Source organism: Arachis stenosperma, chromosome 2 (genome assembly GCF_014773155.1).
Source record: "Arachis stenosperma cultivar V10309 chromosome 2, arast.V10309.gnm1.PFL2, whole genome shotgun sequence".
NCBI classification, from domain to species: Eukaryota; Viridiplantae; Streptophyta; class Magnoliopsida; order Fabales; family Fabaceae; genus Arachis; species Arachis stenosperma.
This window is the reverse complement of record NC_080378.1, coordinates 113,964,138-113,980,189: the sequence shown is the minus strand read 5'-3', so window position 1 is coordinate 113,980,189 and position 16,052 is coordinate 113,964,138. Positions and strand designations below refer to the sequence as shown.

At 37.1% G+C, this 16,052-nt stretch overlaps 1 protein-coding gene and 1 long non-coding RNA gene across 2 annotated transcripts; both read right to left on the bottom strand.

Annotated features, from left to right (window-relative positions):
• Positions 1 to 1,855: 1,855 nt before the first annotated feature.
• LOC130960174 (uncharacterized) lies at positions 1,856 to 3,988 on the bottom strand. The gene is made up of 3 exons (XR_009079027.1): positions 3,867 to 3,988; positions 3,337 to 3,426; positions 1,856 to 1,879 (listed from the first exon to the last, which is right to left on the bottom strand). It is a non-coding gene; the product is annotated as an uncharacterized LOC130960174 (long non-coding RNA).
• Positions 3,989 to 6,767: 2,779 nt separating this feature from the next.
• Positions 6,768 to 9,750, bottom strand: LOC130961858 (cytochrome P450 76T24-like). Its single transcript, XM_057887893.1, has 2 exons — positions 8,820 to 9,750; positions 6,768 to 7,457 (listed from the first exon to the last, which is right to left on the bottom strand). Exons 1-2 carry the CDS (start codon positions 9,723 to 9,725, stop codon positions 6,852 to 6,854), a joined length of 1,512 nt encoding a protein of 503 aa, XP_057743876.1. The 5' UTR covers positions 9,726 to 9,750; the 3' UTR covers positions 6,768 to 6,851.
• Between the last annotated feature and the right edge of the window lie 6,302 nt (positions 9,751 to 16,052).

The window sequence follows — 16,052 nt, the reverse complement described above, 5'->3', positions numbered from 1 at the left end:
CCACACAAGCATGGTTCAAGATTGGGTGCAATTCCAAAATCTCTACTCATCGATTTGTATATGCTCAATCCTTGGTCTACAAGTCTATTATGACTACAACAAGATAGAACCGACAAGAAAATCACATGGTTTGGTTAATCCCAGTTTCAGGAACTCTGAGTATAACCTAAATGCAGTTTCTCCTTTGCCATGATAGCCGTACCCTGCAATTATCGCACTCCTGACACCAAGTCCTGATATGGCATCCGGTTGAAACACCTTTGGGCGGCATCCAAATCGCCACATTTCCAATACATGTCTACCAAAGAAGTGTCCACTAGATGCACGACTGAAGGATGTTTCTTACAACATAGCTGGTATCCATCTTCCCAAGTGAAGTTGTCCAGTGACGCGCAGCCTTGGAGGAGGGAGACATGGTTATTGAATCAGGATTTTGATGATCACTCCTCATTTCATTGAAAGCAACAATGCCTTACATACATAGCCATTTTGTGCATATCCACTAACTATTGCATTCCAAGAAACCAAATCCCTTTGCTCATCCTATCAAATATAATTGAACTCTGATCCAAGTGACCACACTTTGCATACATGGTAACAAGAGAGTTTTGAGCGGCACTATCCAATGACAATTCTTGCCTCATTATGTAACCATGAACGGATGCACCCAAATGATAGACCCAAGTTGACCACATGCTGTAATTACACTGGCCATAGTAGCACTAGATGCCTTCACTCCGAGATTCAACATTTGGTGGAACACACACAGTGCCTTATTAGCAGAATCATTCTGCACAAGGCCTGATATCATGGCTGTCCACAAAACTACATCCCTATCCAAATCCTCTCAAACATTCTGAAAGCAGTGTCAACGTTCCCACCTTTTCAAGTACGCCACAATCAGTGATGTTTCAATATGTGCATCCAAGTGAAAACCACCTCTCAAATCTGGCCATGAACTAGCATTCCTAATTTCAACTCCCCCCTTGATGCGACCACAGATAGCACTGACCCAAAAGTCTGCCGATCAGGCGCTAACCCTTCCACCCTCATTGTCTTAAAAAGCAGCAGAACCTCAGTCAGATCCCCAATCTGGACATAGGCTGATATCAACGAATTCCAAGAAACTAAATCTCTTTTGCTCCATGTAATCAAACAACTTCCTAGAATCCTCTATGCTTCCACATTTCCATACACATTCAATAGAGAATTTGACAAGGTCATATCAACATAAACCCATGCAAAACCGCACAGCCATGCAAACACTGCACTTGAGCAATTTCTGAAATTCCAGATAGCAAGCTTAGCAATGTAACACTAGTGGGCTGAATTTCTTGGCAACACATCTCACCAAATAAGGAAAAAGCCTCAGAACACGACCACCATGGGATAGCAGCCAATAATGGTAGTCCAAGGGACAACGTTTCTCTGAGGCATAAAGTCGAACACTTTGCGAGCAACATCAGGAACCCGAATTTGACATAGAAAGTGATCAAAGAAGAAGCTATGTAAGAATCAAGGGAGAAGCCAAGAAGAACGATGCGTTGGTGGAGGAGGAGGCCAAGGGAAAAGAGGTTGAGGATGAACATGCTTTGAGGAGGGGGAAGGTGAAGGGATCAGAAGGAACTTGGGAATGGAGCATAGAGGCATAGGTGAGGAGGATTTGGTGGTCGTAACCTTGGGAGGAAAGGTAGTTGATGTGGCATTGAATGAGTGGGTGTCGGGGCTGAAGGTGGTGGTGGTGGTGGTGGTAACAGTATCAGCCACCGGATTTTGACTGTTCTATAGGCAGTGAACTTCAGCAGCAACGAGTAGGGAATCTTCGTTTGAATGCATACATCAGTATACCCATTACAGATCATTGCTGCTTGTGCTCTCACTATATGAATTGTCACAAATGAGTATTTGAGGAGGGCAAAATGAGTTTCAGAAAGATATTTTGAAAAAAAAAAATTACATGAACCAACTTGTAATCTACAATCAAATCGACGTTCACATTTGTTTCAAAAAAAAAAAAGAAAAAACACATCAGTCCTCACTAATTAAAATTATAAAAATGTCCCTCACTTCTACAAAGCGAGACATTTAAGTCCCTCCGAGAGACCTATTTGTCCTCATATATTTGGACGGAGGAACTTAAATGTCTCGCATTTTAGAAGGTGAAGGACATTTTTATATTTTAATTAGTCAAAGACTTATGTGTCTTTAAATTAAAAGTCAGGAACTTATTTGTCTTTTTCTCTAAAAAAATAATTCCAACTTTATAACATTCTTTTAACAAAATAATTTTATTGATTACCTGAGCAAGCAAAAACTTTATAATGTAAATTAGTTCGACCAAGATTGCCAGAACTGAACCGGTCAAGTAACTGGTTCAATGATTCAACCAGAACCGAACCGTAGTTGAACCAGTTTAATTAAATATAATAAAATTATTAAAAATTTAATAGACAATTTCAAATATTCAAATTTATTTATTTTTAAGCTAATAAAATTCAAATTTTTACAATTTCACATAATAATTTGTTCATATTTTATCATTACAAATTCATAAAATAAAAATTTCTAATTACTTCTAAGTTCTAATCAAGTAATCAGCAACAATACTCATCACATCACAACGCAAATTTATTTATTTTTAAGCTAATAAAATTCAAATTTTTACAATTTCACATAATAATTTGTTCATATTTTATCATTACAAATTCATAAATAAAAAATTTCTAATTAACTTCTAAGTTTCTAATCAAGTAATCAGCAACAATACTCATCACATCAGCAACAAAAATTTAGAACGAAAAATTTCAACAATAACTTCTAATAATTAAGTAATGAGCAACAATGAAAACATAAACTTACATAAAAACTCAACGATCGGCAACAAAGAATTCAAAATCACAACAAATTTTAACAAAGACTTCTAACCAAGTATTCAACAACAAAAATTCAAAAACAGAAAACTCATCATCCAAGCCAAAGAATCCAAAAACCATAGTTGTCAGAACCGAACCGTTGATCGAACCGATCAAATTACTGAATCATTGGTTCAACCGGTGGACCGATTAACTCGTTTCCACGTAAAAAAAATAAAAAATAGTCAATAGAATCTATATAAAGATGGACAAACAATAACAGTATAAGCACAATTGACTATGAATAGTTCTTGAACCAAATGTCTAATATTAAGAACAATCAGAAACACACATTCACTTAAATATCCAACTATCTACTAACAACAGGTTTCTTACCAGCTTCTTGGACCACCAACTTAAAAATTCGTGAACAACAAATTGCATAAAAGGAACATAAAAAGGAAAAAAACAAATCAACATCTACCTCCTTTCCAAGTTGACAAAGAGAATCATTTGTCATTTTGTCATTGATGAATAACTGGGTTGTTTGCCCTGAAAAGTCCCAAATTTGCATCTGCACAATCAACACCAGCGAATTATACATAACCAAGGTAACATGGAAGTCCATGCACAAAATCAATCAGCAGATTTCAATCATCAAAAAAAAAAAAAAATCAATTCACAGCTTATCCAACCATTGCATATTTCAATCAAGCAAGGTATAACTCAACATCATGACCTCTAGAAAACAGCATCAATCAATAATCAACATTCCCACAAGGCCACAAAACAGCAACTATATAAAACAAATAAACTCTAAACAACATCAATCAACCCTAAACAGTAACAATTATGAAAAACCAGAATCAGAATCGGTTTTATCTTTGTTTTCTTCAACTAAAACTACGTTTTCTTTTGTGATACCCTCACAAAATCAGATGTGGTTGTACATTTTGCAGGAGAAGCACACTCGCAAAATCAATATCGAATAATAATTAAAAAAAAAAAACTCACCTCAGGGACGGAAGCTGAGGAAGATCGGCGTGGGATCTGAGCCGAGAGTGAGAGAGAGATTGAAGCTGTTGCAGATCTCAGGGTGTTGACGTGTTGTGTTTCGCGGTTTTTGACGGCTTCGCTCAAACTACAAAGAATGAAAGGATTGAAACAAGGAAGGCGAGGTGACGCAGTGAAGGCGCAGGAGCTGCCGGACGCAATGAAGGCGCAGGGACGACGCGATGCGAACGGGACGACAGACGCGGACAGAGACACAGACGACTGGACAGCAGTGAAGGCGCAGGACGAACCGGCGACCGTGCGGTGAGAGGAAAAGGTTGAGGCGCCGCGTTCTCCCCTTTCTCTCAGACTGTATAGAGTGAGAGTGTGAGAGTGGACTGGGGATCCTTAGCTGGATTAGGTTTTTTTCTTTTTTTTTTTTTTTTGAAAAATTGAACCGGTCTGGGTTTCTCAACCCTGCCGGTTCATTGGTTTTATCAAAACTGACCAGATCAAACCGGTTTTTACCAATTCTTTTTCTTATCCGGTCTTATGCTTTGCCCGAACCAATCTCATGACCGGTTCACCAGTTTTTTGGTCCAACCAACCAGGTCGATTCCTTTTACAACTATGCCAAAATCAGAAAAACTAAGCAAAGAATCCAAACTCAGCATTCAAATCACATAAGGAACAACTCAACTTAGAACAATCTTAAGTCAGAATCTTAGAAATTGAAATTGGAGGAGCAGTGACTTACTAGAGACACAGTGAGAGAAACTGTAGAAGAGGATCAGTTGGAATAGCGAGGCTCCGAGCAGATATTTCACAACGAGGCTCCAGGAAGAGATTCAAGGAGAAAGAGGACGCGCTTGAAGAGGATCAAGCAACCATTTGCGACCGACAAAAATAGGGCCAACGAGCAACCGTTTGCAACGGCGACGCCAAAAGCTCTGAGTAGACCCTCGAGCAATGTAGAGGAGCGAGGAAAAAAGGGCCAAGTAGACCTTCTAGAGGTGACAACCGAGTAGAAGTGCAGAAGTGACGATGAGGAGAGATGTTCGCCGTGAGAGTGAGCTCAGAGAGAGACAAAGAGCCTGAAGAGAGAGACGCAACAGTGAGGAGAAGAGCTCCGTGATAGCGAAAAGAGGGCCAATCTGTATAGACCACTTTTGGCAACAACGACACGCTATCTGTTATAGTCACTACAGCACACTCTAGCCAAGGAGAATGACGAAGGTGGTAGTAGGAGTGGAAAAAGGCCAGACCGTGAGGGCCTGCAGTCTGACCTGTGTTTGGCCTGTTCTGGTCTAGTTTGTTATAAAATAGGTACAGGTTCAGGTTTTTTTAAAAGTCTTAATACATTAATAGGTCAGGCCCAGACTTACTAATTAGCCTTATAGATCTGTTAGACTTGCCTGGACCTGTTAAAATATAATTAAATATATAAATAATTATTTATTATTAATAAAATTATGAGATATTTTAAATTTATTATATTTTATTATAAATATTTTTGTATATTTTAAATATGTTAGAAGTTTAAAATTTTTTATAAATATTAAATATATGATATATTATATATAACTATTTTTATTAAAAAATAATTTTTTTAAATAATATTTTTATTTTTGTAAAAAAAATTATCAGATCTTTTAACATAACAGGTCAGGCCTAATACTTTATAAAGAGTCTATAACAGGCTGCAGGCCAGGCTTAGGCCAATTAACTGTATGACAGGTCAGGCCTGTTAAGAACAAAGCCTGGCCTAACCTGACCTGTTTCCACCCCTAGGTGGTAGGTAGGGCTTTTGGCTGTTGTTGCTAGCTGGGTTGGAATTGAGAGAGAGAGAGATTCAGTTTAGTGGGTTTAGCGTATTCAGTTTCAGCGTTTTGTTTTTGTTCACTTTTTTTTAATTAAAACGACGTCGTTTAGAGGGTTAAGGCTAAACCGAAAACCCATAAAAAAATCAATTGATTCTACTAATTTACCGATTTAATATCGATTCGATTGATTTTTATTGATTTTTGTCAGACGATTTTTTATATCAACCAAATCGGCCATAGACTCGGTTCTCGATTATTTCATTCGAATTAGTCAGTCCGTTTCGATTTTCAGATTCTTGAGTTGAATAGGTAACATATAAGCTTGTTCAGCCATACACCAAAATATGCTACTTTGGCCGTATGTATCTTTTTCGCGGGTACATAACCCGATCCGTTGTAGGTGGGGTCGAGTGCGGAGCGGATTTTTGTACTGGTCGGATAAAATACTCTGAGCTATGGTTATCAATTGATTATTGAATAAATCTTATATAAAGAATTTAATTTTGATGCATTATTGGTGTAAAATAGTTTTACACGTGCATCCAATTATGTAATATCACATAAGACACCAAAAGTGGTGATAGAAAAAAGAACGACACAATTTCTATTCCGTAATTATGTTTTGCGTCTAGTTCTCAAAAGCAACTCAATTTATTAAGGCTTGTAAGACACCAAAAAAAAAATTTAACATGCAATAATTTATTGGCTAACGATAAATTCTTGAATAAAATTTAGATTTGCAACGAATTAACTATTAGCCTCTCAAATTAAAAAATACTATAAAAAAAATTCTCTTGTTAATGAAGACAACATTAAAGATATCATCATGTGTATAGTGTATACCAATAAGTCTACATAATATCATTTATGACATAATTCTTCATATATTTATCTTAAATCTTGAATCTAAAATCACTTAGAAAAACAAATAATAATAATAATAATAATAATAGGTTTAATAACTTATTATGGTACTTGATTATTTACACGAATAACTAAATTTTTTTTGCGATATTTTTTTATTCATCAAATTAAAAGCTAACCTATTATAAATTAAAGTTTTATTTAAAGTTTTTATTTTAATTAATAAATTGTAGGATATACAAAATATAATTTAAATTTTTAACATTTATTTAAGCGAAAATAAACTAACCATTGGAACAACCATATTGGGTATCAACAACTAAACTTTGATAGGTACAAGAAATAATGGTTGGGCCTTATGCAAGGTAATTCCATAACTATAACTCATATCTATATCTTCTGGATTCATCTCATCAGCAACCTTCCAATTAAAGTGATACAAAAGTGATGCCAACATAAAATTCAAGGTCCTCGAAGCCAAAGATAATCCAGGGCAAATTCTTCTTCCAGAACCAAATGGAATCAACTCAAAATTTTTGCCCTTAAAATCAATTTCACTATCCAAAAATCTCTCAGGTTCAAATGAATTAGGGTTATCCCAAACACTTGAGTCTCTTCCAATAGACCACACATTAATTAGGATTTGTGCACTTTTGGGAACGGTGAAGCCTCCTAGCTCTACATCATCATTTGCTTTGTGGGGTACTAGAAATGGTGCTGGTGGATGAAGCCTCAAAGTTTCTTTCACAATTGCATTAAGGTATGGAAGCTTTGAGATATGAGACTCTTCAACTTCTCCATTTTTGCCAAGTGATTCTTCAAGTTCTTCTCTAACTTTAAGCAATTTTTTTGGACTATGTATCAACTCTGCCATTGCCCATTCTAATGTGCTTGATGTTGTGTCTATTGAAGCAACAAATAAATCCTAATACAACATCAATAAATTAAAAGGGTTAATTCATGAAGTTCACCAAATTATTATTTCCAAGGTAAGGTGAGCTTTAATTTGTGGTTAAAAACTAGTAACACATGCATCTTCTAGTAACAAAAATTGCTAATATATTTGTTGTTGTTAAATTTTAGAAAACTCATATTTATAAAATATTCCTTTATAAAAAACAAGGGTATCAAACTATCAATAGTCAATACCTACCTTTAGAATTTTCCTAACAGGTGAACATTTTCTGTTAACAAAAATTAAAGACTTTAAACATTTCTATATTATTAATCTTCATAAATACCCAATTATTACTAGCAAAATTCATGCTTTTATAATTAAATCACAATTATTAAATATAATAAAAATACCGGTATATTAATATACTTTTATAAAAATAAAATAAAATAACGGTGCCAGAAACAAATACTATGTGAGAATGATATCTTGAAAGTGCAAGGGGGAAATTGAATTGATATGCATATGAATTATGATTCCAAAATTATTGATGACACATACAACGCGTTTGAGAATTAAGTTTGATCCTGACAATCTGACATGTGGATTTAAGTCTATCATTGTCATTCAACAACGGCAAGGCATCCAAAATAATTAAATAATAAATGAAGCCTTTTTCTGGTTAGATGATGTTATCAAACTTCAATGATAAATAAATAAATAAATTAGCTAACATATATTTTAACAATACATATTTATAAGATTATTATTAGAATTTTTTTTAAATTTTTTATTTTAATAAATACATAATAAATATATTAAAACTTTAAACTTTATATTTTTTATTATTTTTTTAATTTATAACTTTAAAAATTGTCTGAAAAATTAATTGATAAAACATGTGCTTTAACCTCAACTGAGATCATGAACGGGTTTGATTAAGATACCTACCATAAAAAAATACAGCAAATACCTATATACCTATTTTGATAAGAACAATCTTAGGAGAACTAACTTTTTTAATAATATTAGTCAATTAATATTTTTAAAAAATTATTTTATTTATTTTAAATTTTAAATTATAAATTCTTAATTTTATATATATTTTTTCTTTTCATAACAAGTTTGGTGTCCAATTTTTATACCAAAAATCATTTTGTTAACATTCCTTCATAACCTTCATATGCCACAGACTAATAAATACCACTTTATAAACTAAGGTTATTGTGAAAATTGATACACGTTTAACTTTTTTACATGATTTTAATTGAATTCCTATATATTAACCTAAATAAAATGTTTATTCTTTAATTTTTGACAAATAAAAGAGGATGAATTGAAATATAAAATGATATATATATATTGGTATGAAAATTTAATTAAAATACTCACCATCAATAAAGACACAACATCATGGCGATTCAATTGAGAACTCTCTTCATTGACAAGATCCAAAAGGGAATCCAATGCATCATTGCACTCTCTAGAATCAATTTTTGAATCCCTCATGCGAATTTTTTCTTCGATGGCACCATCAAAAACTGCATACAACGTTGCATAGCGATCTTTTGTTCTTGCACGTGCACCATGTGAACCAAGAAACCCTAATAAAGGGAAAAAATCTCCCAAACAAGGCCTTGAAGATTCTTCAGTCAAACCAAACACTATATCCTTGAACACTTTAAACTTCTCATCATTATCATAATAATGAACAAAATCCTTAGAAATAAAAGTGTTTGATATTATATTTAGTATTGTTTTAAAAATAGCCTCACCAATATCTAAAGCTTCACCTTTTTTACAACATTGGTGCAAAAAATTTACCAAGTCTTGAAACTTTCTCTTCCTTAGGATTTGTGTGGAGTCAAGTTGTTGGGGTGAGAATATTCTTGTTGCACAAGCTCTTCTAAGGAGTCTCCATTTGGTTGATGAAGGTAAGAATATAATTGAGTTCTTGTTGCAATGATCCTCAATTGTTGAAAAAATGGTATAAGGGATTGTTCTATTAGATAAGATGGCATCATTTTTTTGGAGTGCTTCTTTGGCTATTTGTGGAGAAGAAATCACTATGGAGGTAAGGGTGCCTAATTTTAGGGTAATTATAGGTCCATAAGTTTTAGAGAGGTTGATGAATGATTGAAGAGAATTAGAGCTATTAAGAAGATCTAAGATGTTTCCAATGATGGGATATGGTTTAGGACCTGGTGGAAGCTTTGAATGTTTAGAGGTTTGGATGAAGGAGAAGAAAAGGGTTGAGACTATAAAGGATATGAGTAGTTGTAGTGTAAGGTAATCCATGTTTGTGATGATTTCCAATGGTGGCTTCTACTTCCCCCATAGTCCTTTAATTTGCATAAGTATATATAGGGAAATATATTTTTAATTTTTGTCACTTCATTCACTATTCACAGAGATATTTTTGGTACAATTAAAATTCATTGAATTGTTATCTAGTTAACTTATTGAGCCAACTACTACTCTACTTTCATAAATAGCAAACAAATTAATTAAAGCTATATATGATCTTTATAAATTGATTATCAACATCCAGGGTGAAAATTTTATAGAGCCTATTTTAATATCATTTAACGTTTAGTTTACAACAAAAATTAGATTTAGTAACAATTTTTTAATAATAATAATAATAATAATAATAATAATAATAATATAATCACTATATATGTTATTTAACTTATATTTTTTATTATAATAAGTATATATTTATCGTTATTATTATATATGTGATAATGATAATTATATATTATTTGTAAGCGTGGATGGCGGCTCAAGATCAGTCTCATGAAAATTTTATATTCCGTGAGGAGGTTCTACCAGTAGAAACGCTCTTTAATAGAACTTTAGCTTTAACAGGTCGTGACCAAGAAACTACCGATTTCGCTTGGTGGGCCGAAAATGCCCGACTTATCAATTTATCCAGTAAACTATTGGGAGCTCATGTAGTCCATGCCGGATTAATAATATTCTGGGCCGGAACAATGAACCTATTTGAAGTGGCTCATTTCGTACCCGAGAAGCCCATGTATGAGCAAGGCTTAATTTTACTTCCCCATCTAGTCACTAAAAAAATATTTATCATTAATTATATATATAATTACTGCTAAAATCTTTTAACGATAAAGAATATATATAACACCCTTATATCTAATTACAAATAAATATATTAGTGATTATTTTTATTACAACTAAAAACAAAATAAATAACTACTAAAATTAATTTTTTTAATAATATTTTATATAAAAATAAACAATAATAATTATAAATATTTTTTAAAAACTTTTTAATTTCTTCTACTCCCCACATAAAATCGGTAGATAATAACATATATATTCTTGTTACGATGGGTAACCGGAGATTAATAAGATGGATGGCTTTGGTTGGCCCAATCGTCCGCGGATGGTGGCTTCCGAGCTGGTTTGCGCGTTGGAGCCTCCTTCCGACTTGTGCTCGTGAGTGAATGGGGGGTGGTACCTGCAAAGACACTCCGATGCCTAAGTTAGCAAGGGTGTGAGCAGGTCTAGAGAGTATTGGGCTTAGAGATACCTGAGGGGTGTCAGTGTATTTGTAGTGGTGAGCCAATAACCACCGTTGGAGTAGTGCCATATTTTTAGGGTGTTAACCGTCCCATTATCTTAGGGAGGTTAAGATATGGCTTGATTAAAGTAGTTAGAGAGATTTTAGGGGCAGTTACTCATTGGAATGAGTGCTTATCTGCCAACTATTCTCCGTCCCGACTTCTTGGGAGTAAGTCGGGTTTGACACCGACTTCTAAGTGTGAAGGTTGGTGTTTAGTAAGGCTCAATCCTCTGGACTAGGCCTCTTATTTGGACCTGGGCCTTTATTATTGGGCCAAGGTAGGAACAGTGCCCCTACTTGAGCCCAAGATCTTTATAGGACTTGGGTTCAAGTATTTTACTCGGGATCGTAGTCGACTTGTTGGAGGACCGACGTGATTTTCTGAAACCGACGTGACTTTCCGTGTCTCTTCGGTTCTGACGGTTACGTCTAATCAAGCGTCGTGTCCGTTAGGGATGTGCATAGACTTTGGTAACGGGGCATTCTCATTAATGACTGCCCCGCTTTTACCATTATGCCCCTTAGTATGTTTATAAATACTTTCCCTCTCTTTCATTTTTTCATTTATGCAATTTTTCGAATTTCTTCTTGCTTTGTTCGTGCTTCATTCTTGCATTCGGAGACCTCTGCTTCTTTCAACCTTCGGATAAAGGTTAGCGTTTTACTTTTATGACATGCTTTGTGATTGCATGCTTTTATTTTCTTTGGAGAGGGAGAAGTGACGTTGTAGACTTTCGTATCCCCTTAGGGACTCTCGTTTTTGATTCTTTTTCCTTTTTCCTTTGTAGGTTTTCATCGTGTTTTTAGAAAATGTCTTCTGTAGAGGCTCTTTCTCAATGGGTTGATGTCACAGTCCTAGGAGAGGAACCTTTGGTTGATGCGGAGTTTATTACTCATCTTCGTACTCACCACAGGATTTGTGTTTCTGAGGATGACGAGCCGAAGTATGAGTTGGTAGTCCCGGGTCCAGAAGACCGGGTTTGCTTTGGGAGGGCCAATGAGGCGTCTTCTCATTTCTTCTTTATGTATGAATGTATGATCACCCGTCTGGGTGTCTTCCTTCCTTTTTCGGATTTTGAAATGTCTGTTTTGCACCACTGTCGAGTTGCCCCTACCCAACTTCACCCCAACTCTTGGGGTTTTCTGAAAATTTATCAATTTATTAGTCAAGCTTTGGACTTCCCGACTTCTTTGAGGATTTTCTTTTTTATTTTCCACATGACTAAGCCCTTTAGTGGGCTAAACAACAAACAGCAATGGGTGTCCTTCCGAGCTATACAAGGTCGGAGGATTTTCACCCTTTTTGACGAATCCTTCCATGACTTCAAATATTATTTTTTCAAAGTGCAAGCTGTAGAGGGTCACCACCCCTTTTTTCTGGATGATAACTCTTCCCCTCGCTTTCCCTTATATTGGCTGGAGGCCTCCCCTTGTGAGAAATATGGTCTGGACGACCTGGATGAAGTAGAGGCTGCCATTGTGGGGTTCCTCCGAGAAGTGTGGGGGAGGGCCCCATATTTGGATACTAAGAAGTTTCTCCAAGGGTCTCCGACCTTTGTCCAGGCGCAGCTAGGTAGCTTTTTCTTGTTTTTGAATTTCCGACTTATCAACTGATCATTCCGACTTGTTTGATTCTTTAGCTATTGTTTTTCTCTTTCAGAAATGGCTAAGACAAATGCTCAAGAATCTTTCCAAAGAGTCCAGGAGGCCAAGGCCAAGTCTCGCGCTCGGGCCGGTGGTGCCAGGGTTATCTCTCCTCCTCCTCCTCCTCGGAACGTTGGGACTCTTTCCAAGCCTATCGTAATTTCTTCTTCAGCTCCCCCTCAGTCGCTCCCCGTTGTCCGACCTTCCCCTGATCCAAAGAAGCGCAAGACTTTAGAGTCTGGTGCTTCTGGTGAGGTTAAGGCGGATGCTATTGAGTTTGTCCGAAAGAATATCTATCCCCATGTTCGTATAGGCATGGATGATATGTCTGTTCGGGGCCACCTTACCACTATGGTCGAGGAGAGTCTCAAGGCGGCGGGGGTTTGTGGTAAGCTCTTGGATATCTTTGAGAAGGCTCTCCTCAGCTCTTTAGGGACGACCTCGAAGGTCGAGGACCTAGAGGGAAGGCTTCGCTCATATCAGGAGCATGAGGGAGAGTTGAAGAAGGAGATTGCCAAGCTGAGGGAGGAGAGAGATACCTTCCAGGAGAAGGGGAAGGCTTTGCAGGCCCAGTACAACATGGAGATGGAGTTGAGGAAAACGGCGCAGGCCAGCTATCAAAGCTTATTCAAGGATCTTGTGTCTGTGAAGAATGATCTGCTGAATTCTCGGAAGGCATATGATGAGTTGGAGGACTCAATTGCTGATGGCGCCGAGGAGTCTTGGAGGATTTTTCTTGGAGCAAGTCAGGGTGATTGCTCCCGACTTGGATCTTTCTCCTTTACATCCTGACAAAGTTGTTATTGATGGTGCCATCGTGGATCCTCCTGCCCCCGTAATTGTTTCCGAGTCAGAATTGAAGACTCGGGGGCAGAGGATTATTGAGTCCCCTCCTCATTCCAAAGACGCTCCGTGTTCTTCAGCAGTTCCTCCTATCTCTTCATCTCCCATGGATACCTCTGGTGGCGCTCCTCCTGATTCCGGTGGTGGTGATCTTTCTAAAAAATGACTTGTGGCTATTTGAGGTCCGGCCTGTGGGCCCCCATTTTTTAAACTCTTTATTTATTTCTAGTTTGAACAATTTTCTTTGGCTCTTTGAGGCCGTAAACAAAATATTTTACGCATGCCCTTTTTAATAAGGGTTTTAACTTAACAAAATAAATACCCTTTTTTGGATAAGGGTTTAAGTTACCTTATGCGTGTATGATTTTCTGAATTCCCCTTGACCTTTTCTTGAAAACCTTTCTTTTTGCTTGTTTGTTTTTCTGAGCTTTTTTGTTTAAGGGCTTTTGGGACAGCCTTTAAACTTCTTCCTAGGTTTTCCTATCTCTTTTCGTTATCCCTCATACTCAACTTAGTTTTAGTGAGTTCTTATGACTTAGGTTATTTTTGCGATGCGTTTTTCTTCTACTCGGTCCTTCACTCCGATTTATGGATCGAAGTATTTCCGAGCTTTTCTACCCGGGATCTCGTTTCGACTTATGAGTCGGATTTGTTCCCGAGTTTTTACGATCGACTTCTTATAACCTCTTTACACCGACTTGTACCTCGTCGTTTTATCCTGACGACCTTTTAGGTCGGTTCATGGGATTTTCACGTTTTGTCGAGCTTAAGTCGGCGCATTTCGTAGAAAGACTTAAAAAATAAAAAATGAAAAGGATTTTATAAGAGATATCGTAGATGAAAAAGATCTTTATTAATCGGGGAGGTACCTTTTTTGCTACTAAGGGTTTTGATAATCTATTTCCCTTAGCCTCTACTATGATGCCTCGTTAAAAACCCTTCTCCAGAAAAAACCCTTTTGGGAAAAAATCATGAAGTTGGGAAAAGAGTACATCAGGGAGTAGAGTTTGCTTTTAACTATAGTACCTTTTTATGTTACAAGCATGCCACGACCTCGGGAGCTCAGTGCCGTTCAGGTCGATTATTTTGTAATAACCTTTTCCTAAAACTTCATTGACTTTGTATGGTCCCTTCCAATTTGCGGCGAGCTTTCCTTCTCCTGATTTGTTGACTCCAATGTCGTTTCTGATTAAGACCAAATCATTTGGAGCAAATGTTCTTCGAATGACTTTTTTGTTGTACCTTGTAGTCATCCTTTGCTTCAACGCTGCTTCTCTTATCTGGGCATCTTCTCGGACTTCGGGGAGCAGGTCGAGCTCCTCTTTGTGCCCCTGTATGTTTCCGATCTCGTCGTGGAGAATTACCCTTGGGCTTTGCTCATTGATTTCTATTGGTATCATTGCCTCCACACCATAGACTAATCGGAAGGGTGTTTCTCCAGTGGCGGATTGGGGTGTTGTCCTGTAAGCCCATAGCACTTGAGGGAGCTCTTCAGCCCAAGCCCCTTTTGCTTCTTGCAGTCTCTTCTTTAGTCCTGCCAGTATGATTTTGTTGGCTGCCTCGGCTTGCCCATTGGCTTGTGGGTGCTCCACCGAGGTGAACTGATGTTTGATTTTCATACTGGCTACTAAGCTTCTGAAGGTAGCATCGATGAATTGGGTTCCATTATCCGTAGTGATGGAATAAGGTATCCCATATCTTGTGATGATATTTTTGTAGAGGAACCTCCGACTTCTTTGAGCGGTGATGGTGGCCAATGTTTCTGCTTCTATCCACTTTGTGAAATAATCTATTCCCACGATCAGGTATTTGACTTGTCCAGGCGCTTGGGGAAAAGGACCTAACAAATCCATTCCCCATTTTGCAAAAGGCCATGGAGAAGTGATACTGATAAGCTCTTCTGGTGGAGCCACGTGGAAATTTGCATGCATTTGACATGGTTGACATTTTTTCACAAATTCTGTGGCATCTTTCTGCAAGGTCGGCCAGTAGAATCCAGCTCGGATTACTTTCCTGGCTAGTGACCTTGCTCCGAGATGGTTTCCGCAGATTCCACTATGTACTTCCTCCAATACCTCGGTGGTTCTTGAGGTCGGTACACACTTTAACAATGGTGTTGATATCCCCCTTCTGTAGAGGATATTTCTCACCAAGGTGTAGTGTTGTGCTTCCCTTCGGATCTTTTTAGCTTCTTTCTCCTCATTAGGGAGGATGTCGAATTTCATATATTCAACTAAGGGGTTCATCCATCCGAGGTTTAAACCGACTACCTCAAGTACTTCTTGTTTGTCTTTTATTACTGAGGGTTCTTGGAGGGTTTCTTGGATCAGGCTTCTATTGTTCCCTCCTGGTTTGGTACTTGCTAACTTGGATAGGGCGTCTGCTCTGCTGTTTAGATCCCGAGTTATGTGTTTGACCTCGGTTTCTGCAAAGCGCCCAAGGTATTCCAAAGTTTTTTCCAAGTACCTCCTCATATTTGGGTCCTTTGCCTGATACTCTCCACTTATTTGGGAGGTCACCACCTGCGAGTCACTATATATCAT

Excerpts from the sequence above, each read along its gene's own strand:
- LOC130961858 (XM_057887893.1), bottom strand. The coding sequence starts at position 9,725 with ATGGATTACCTTACACTACAACTACTCATATCCTTTATAGTCTCAACC. Across the intron at positions 7,458-8,819 it reads ATGTTGTGTCTTTATTGATG|GATTTATTTGTTGCTTCAAT; the intron begins GTGAGTATTTTA and ends ATGTTGTATTAG.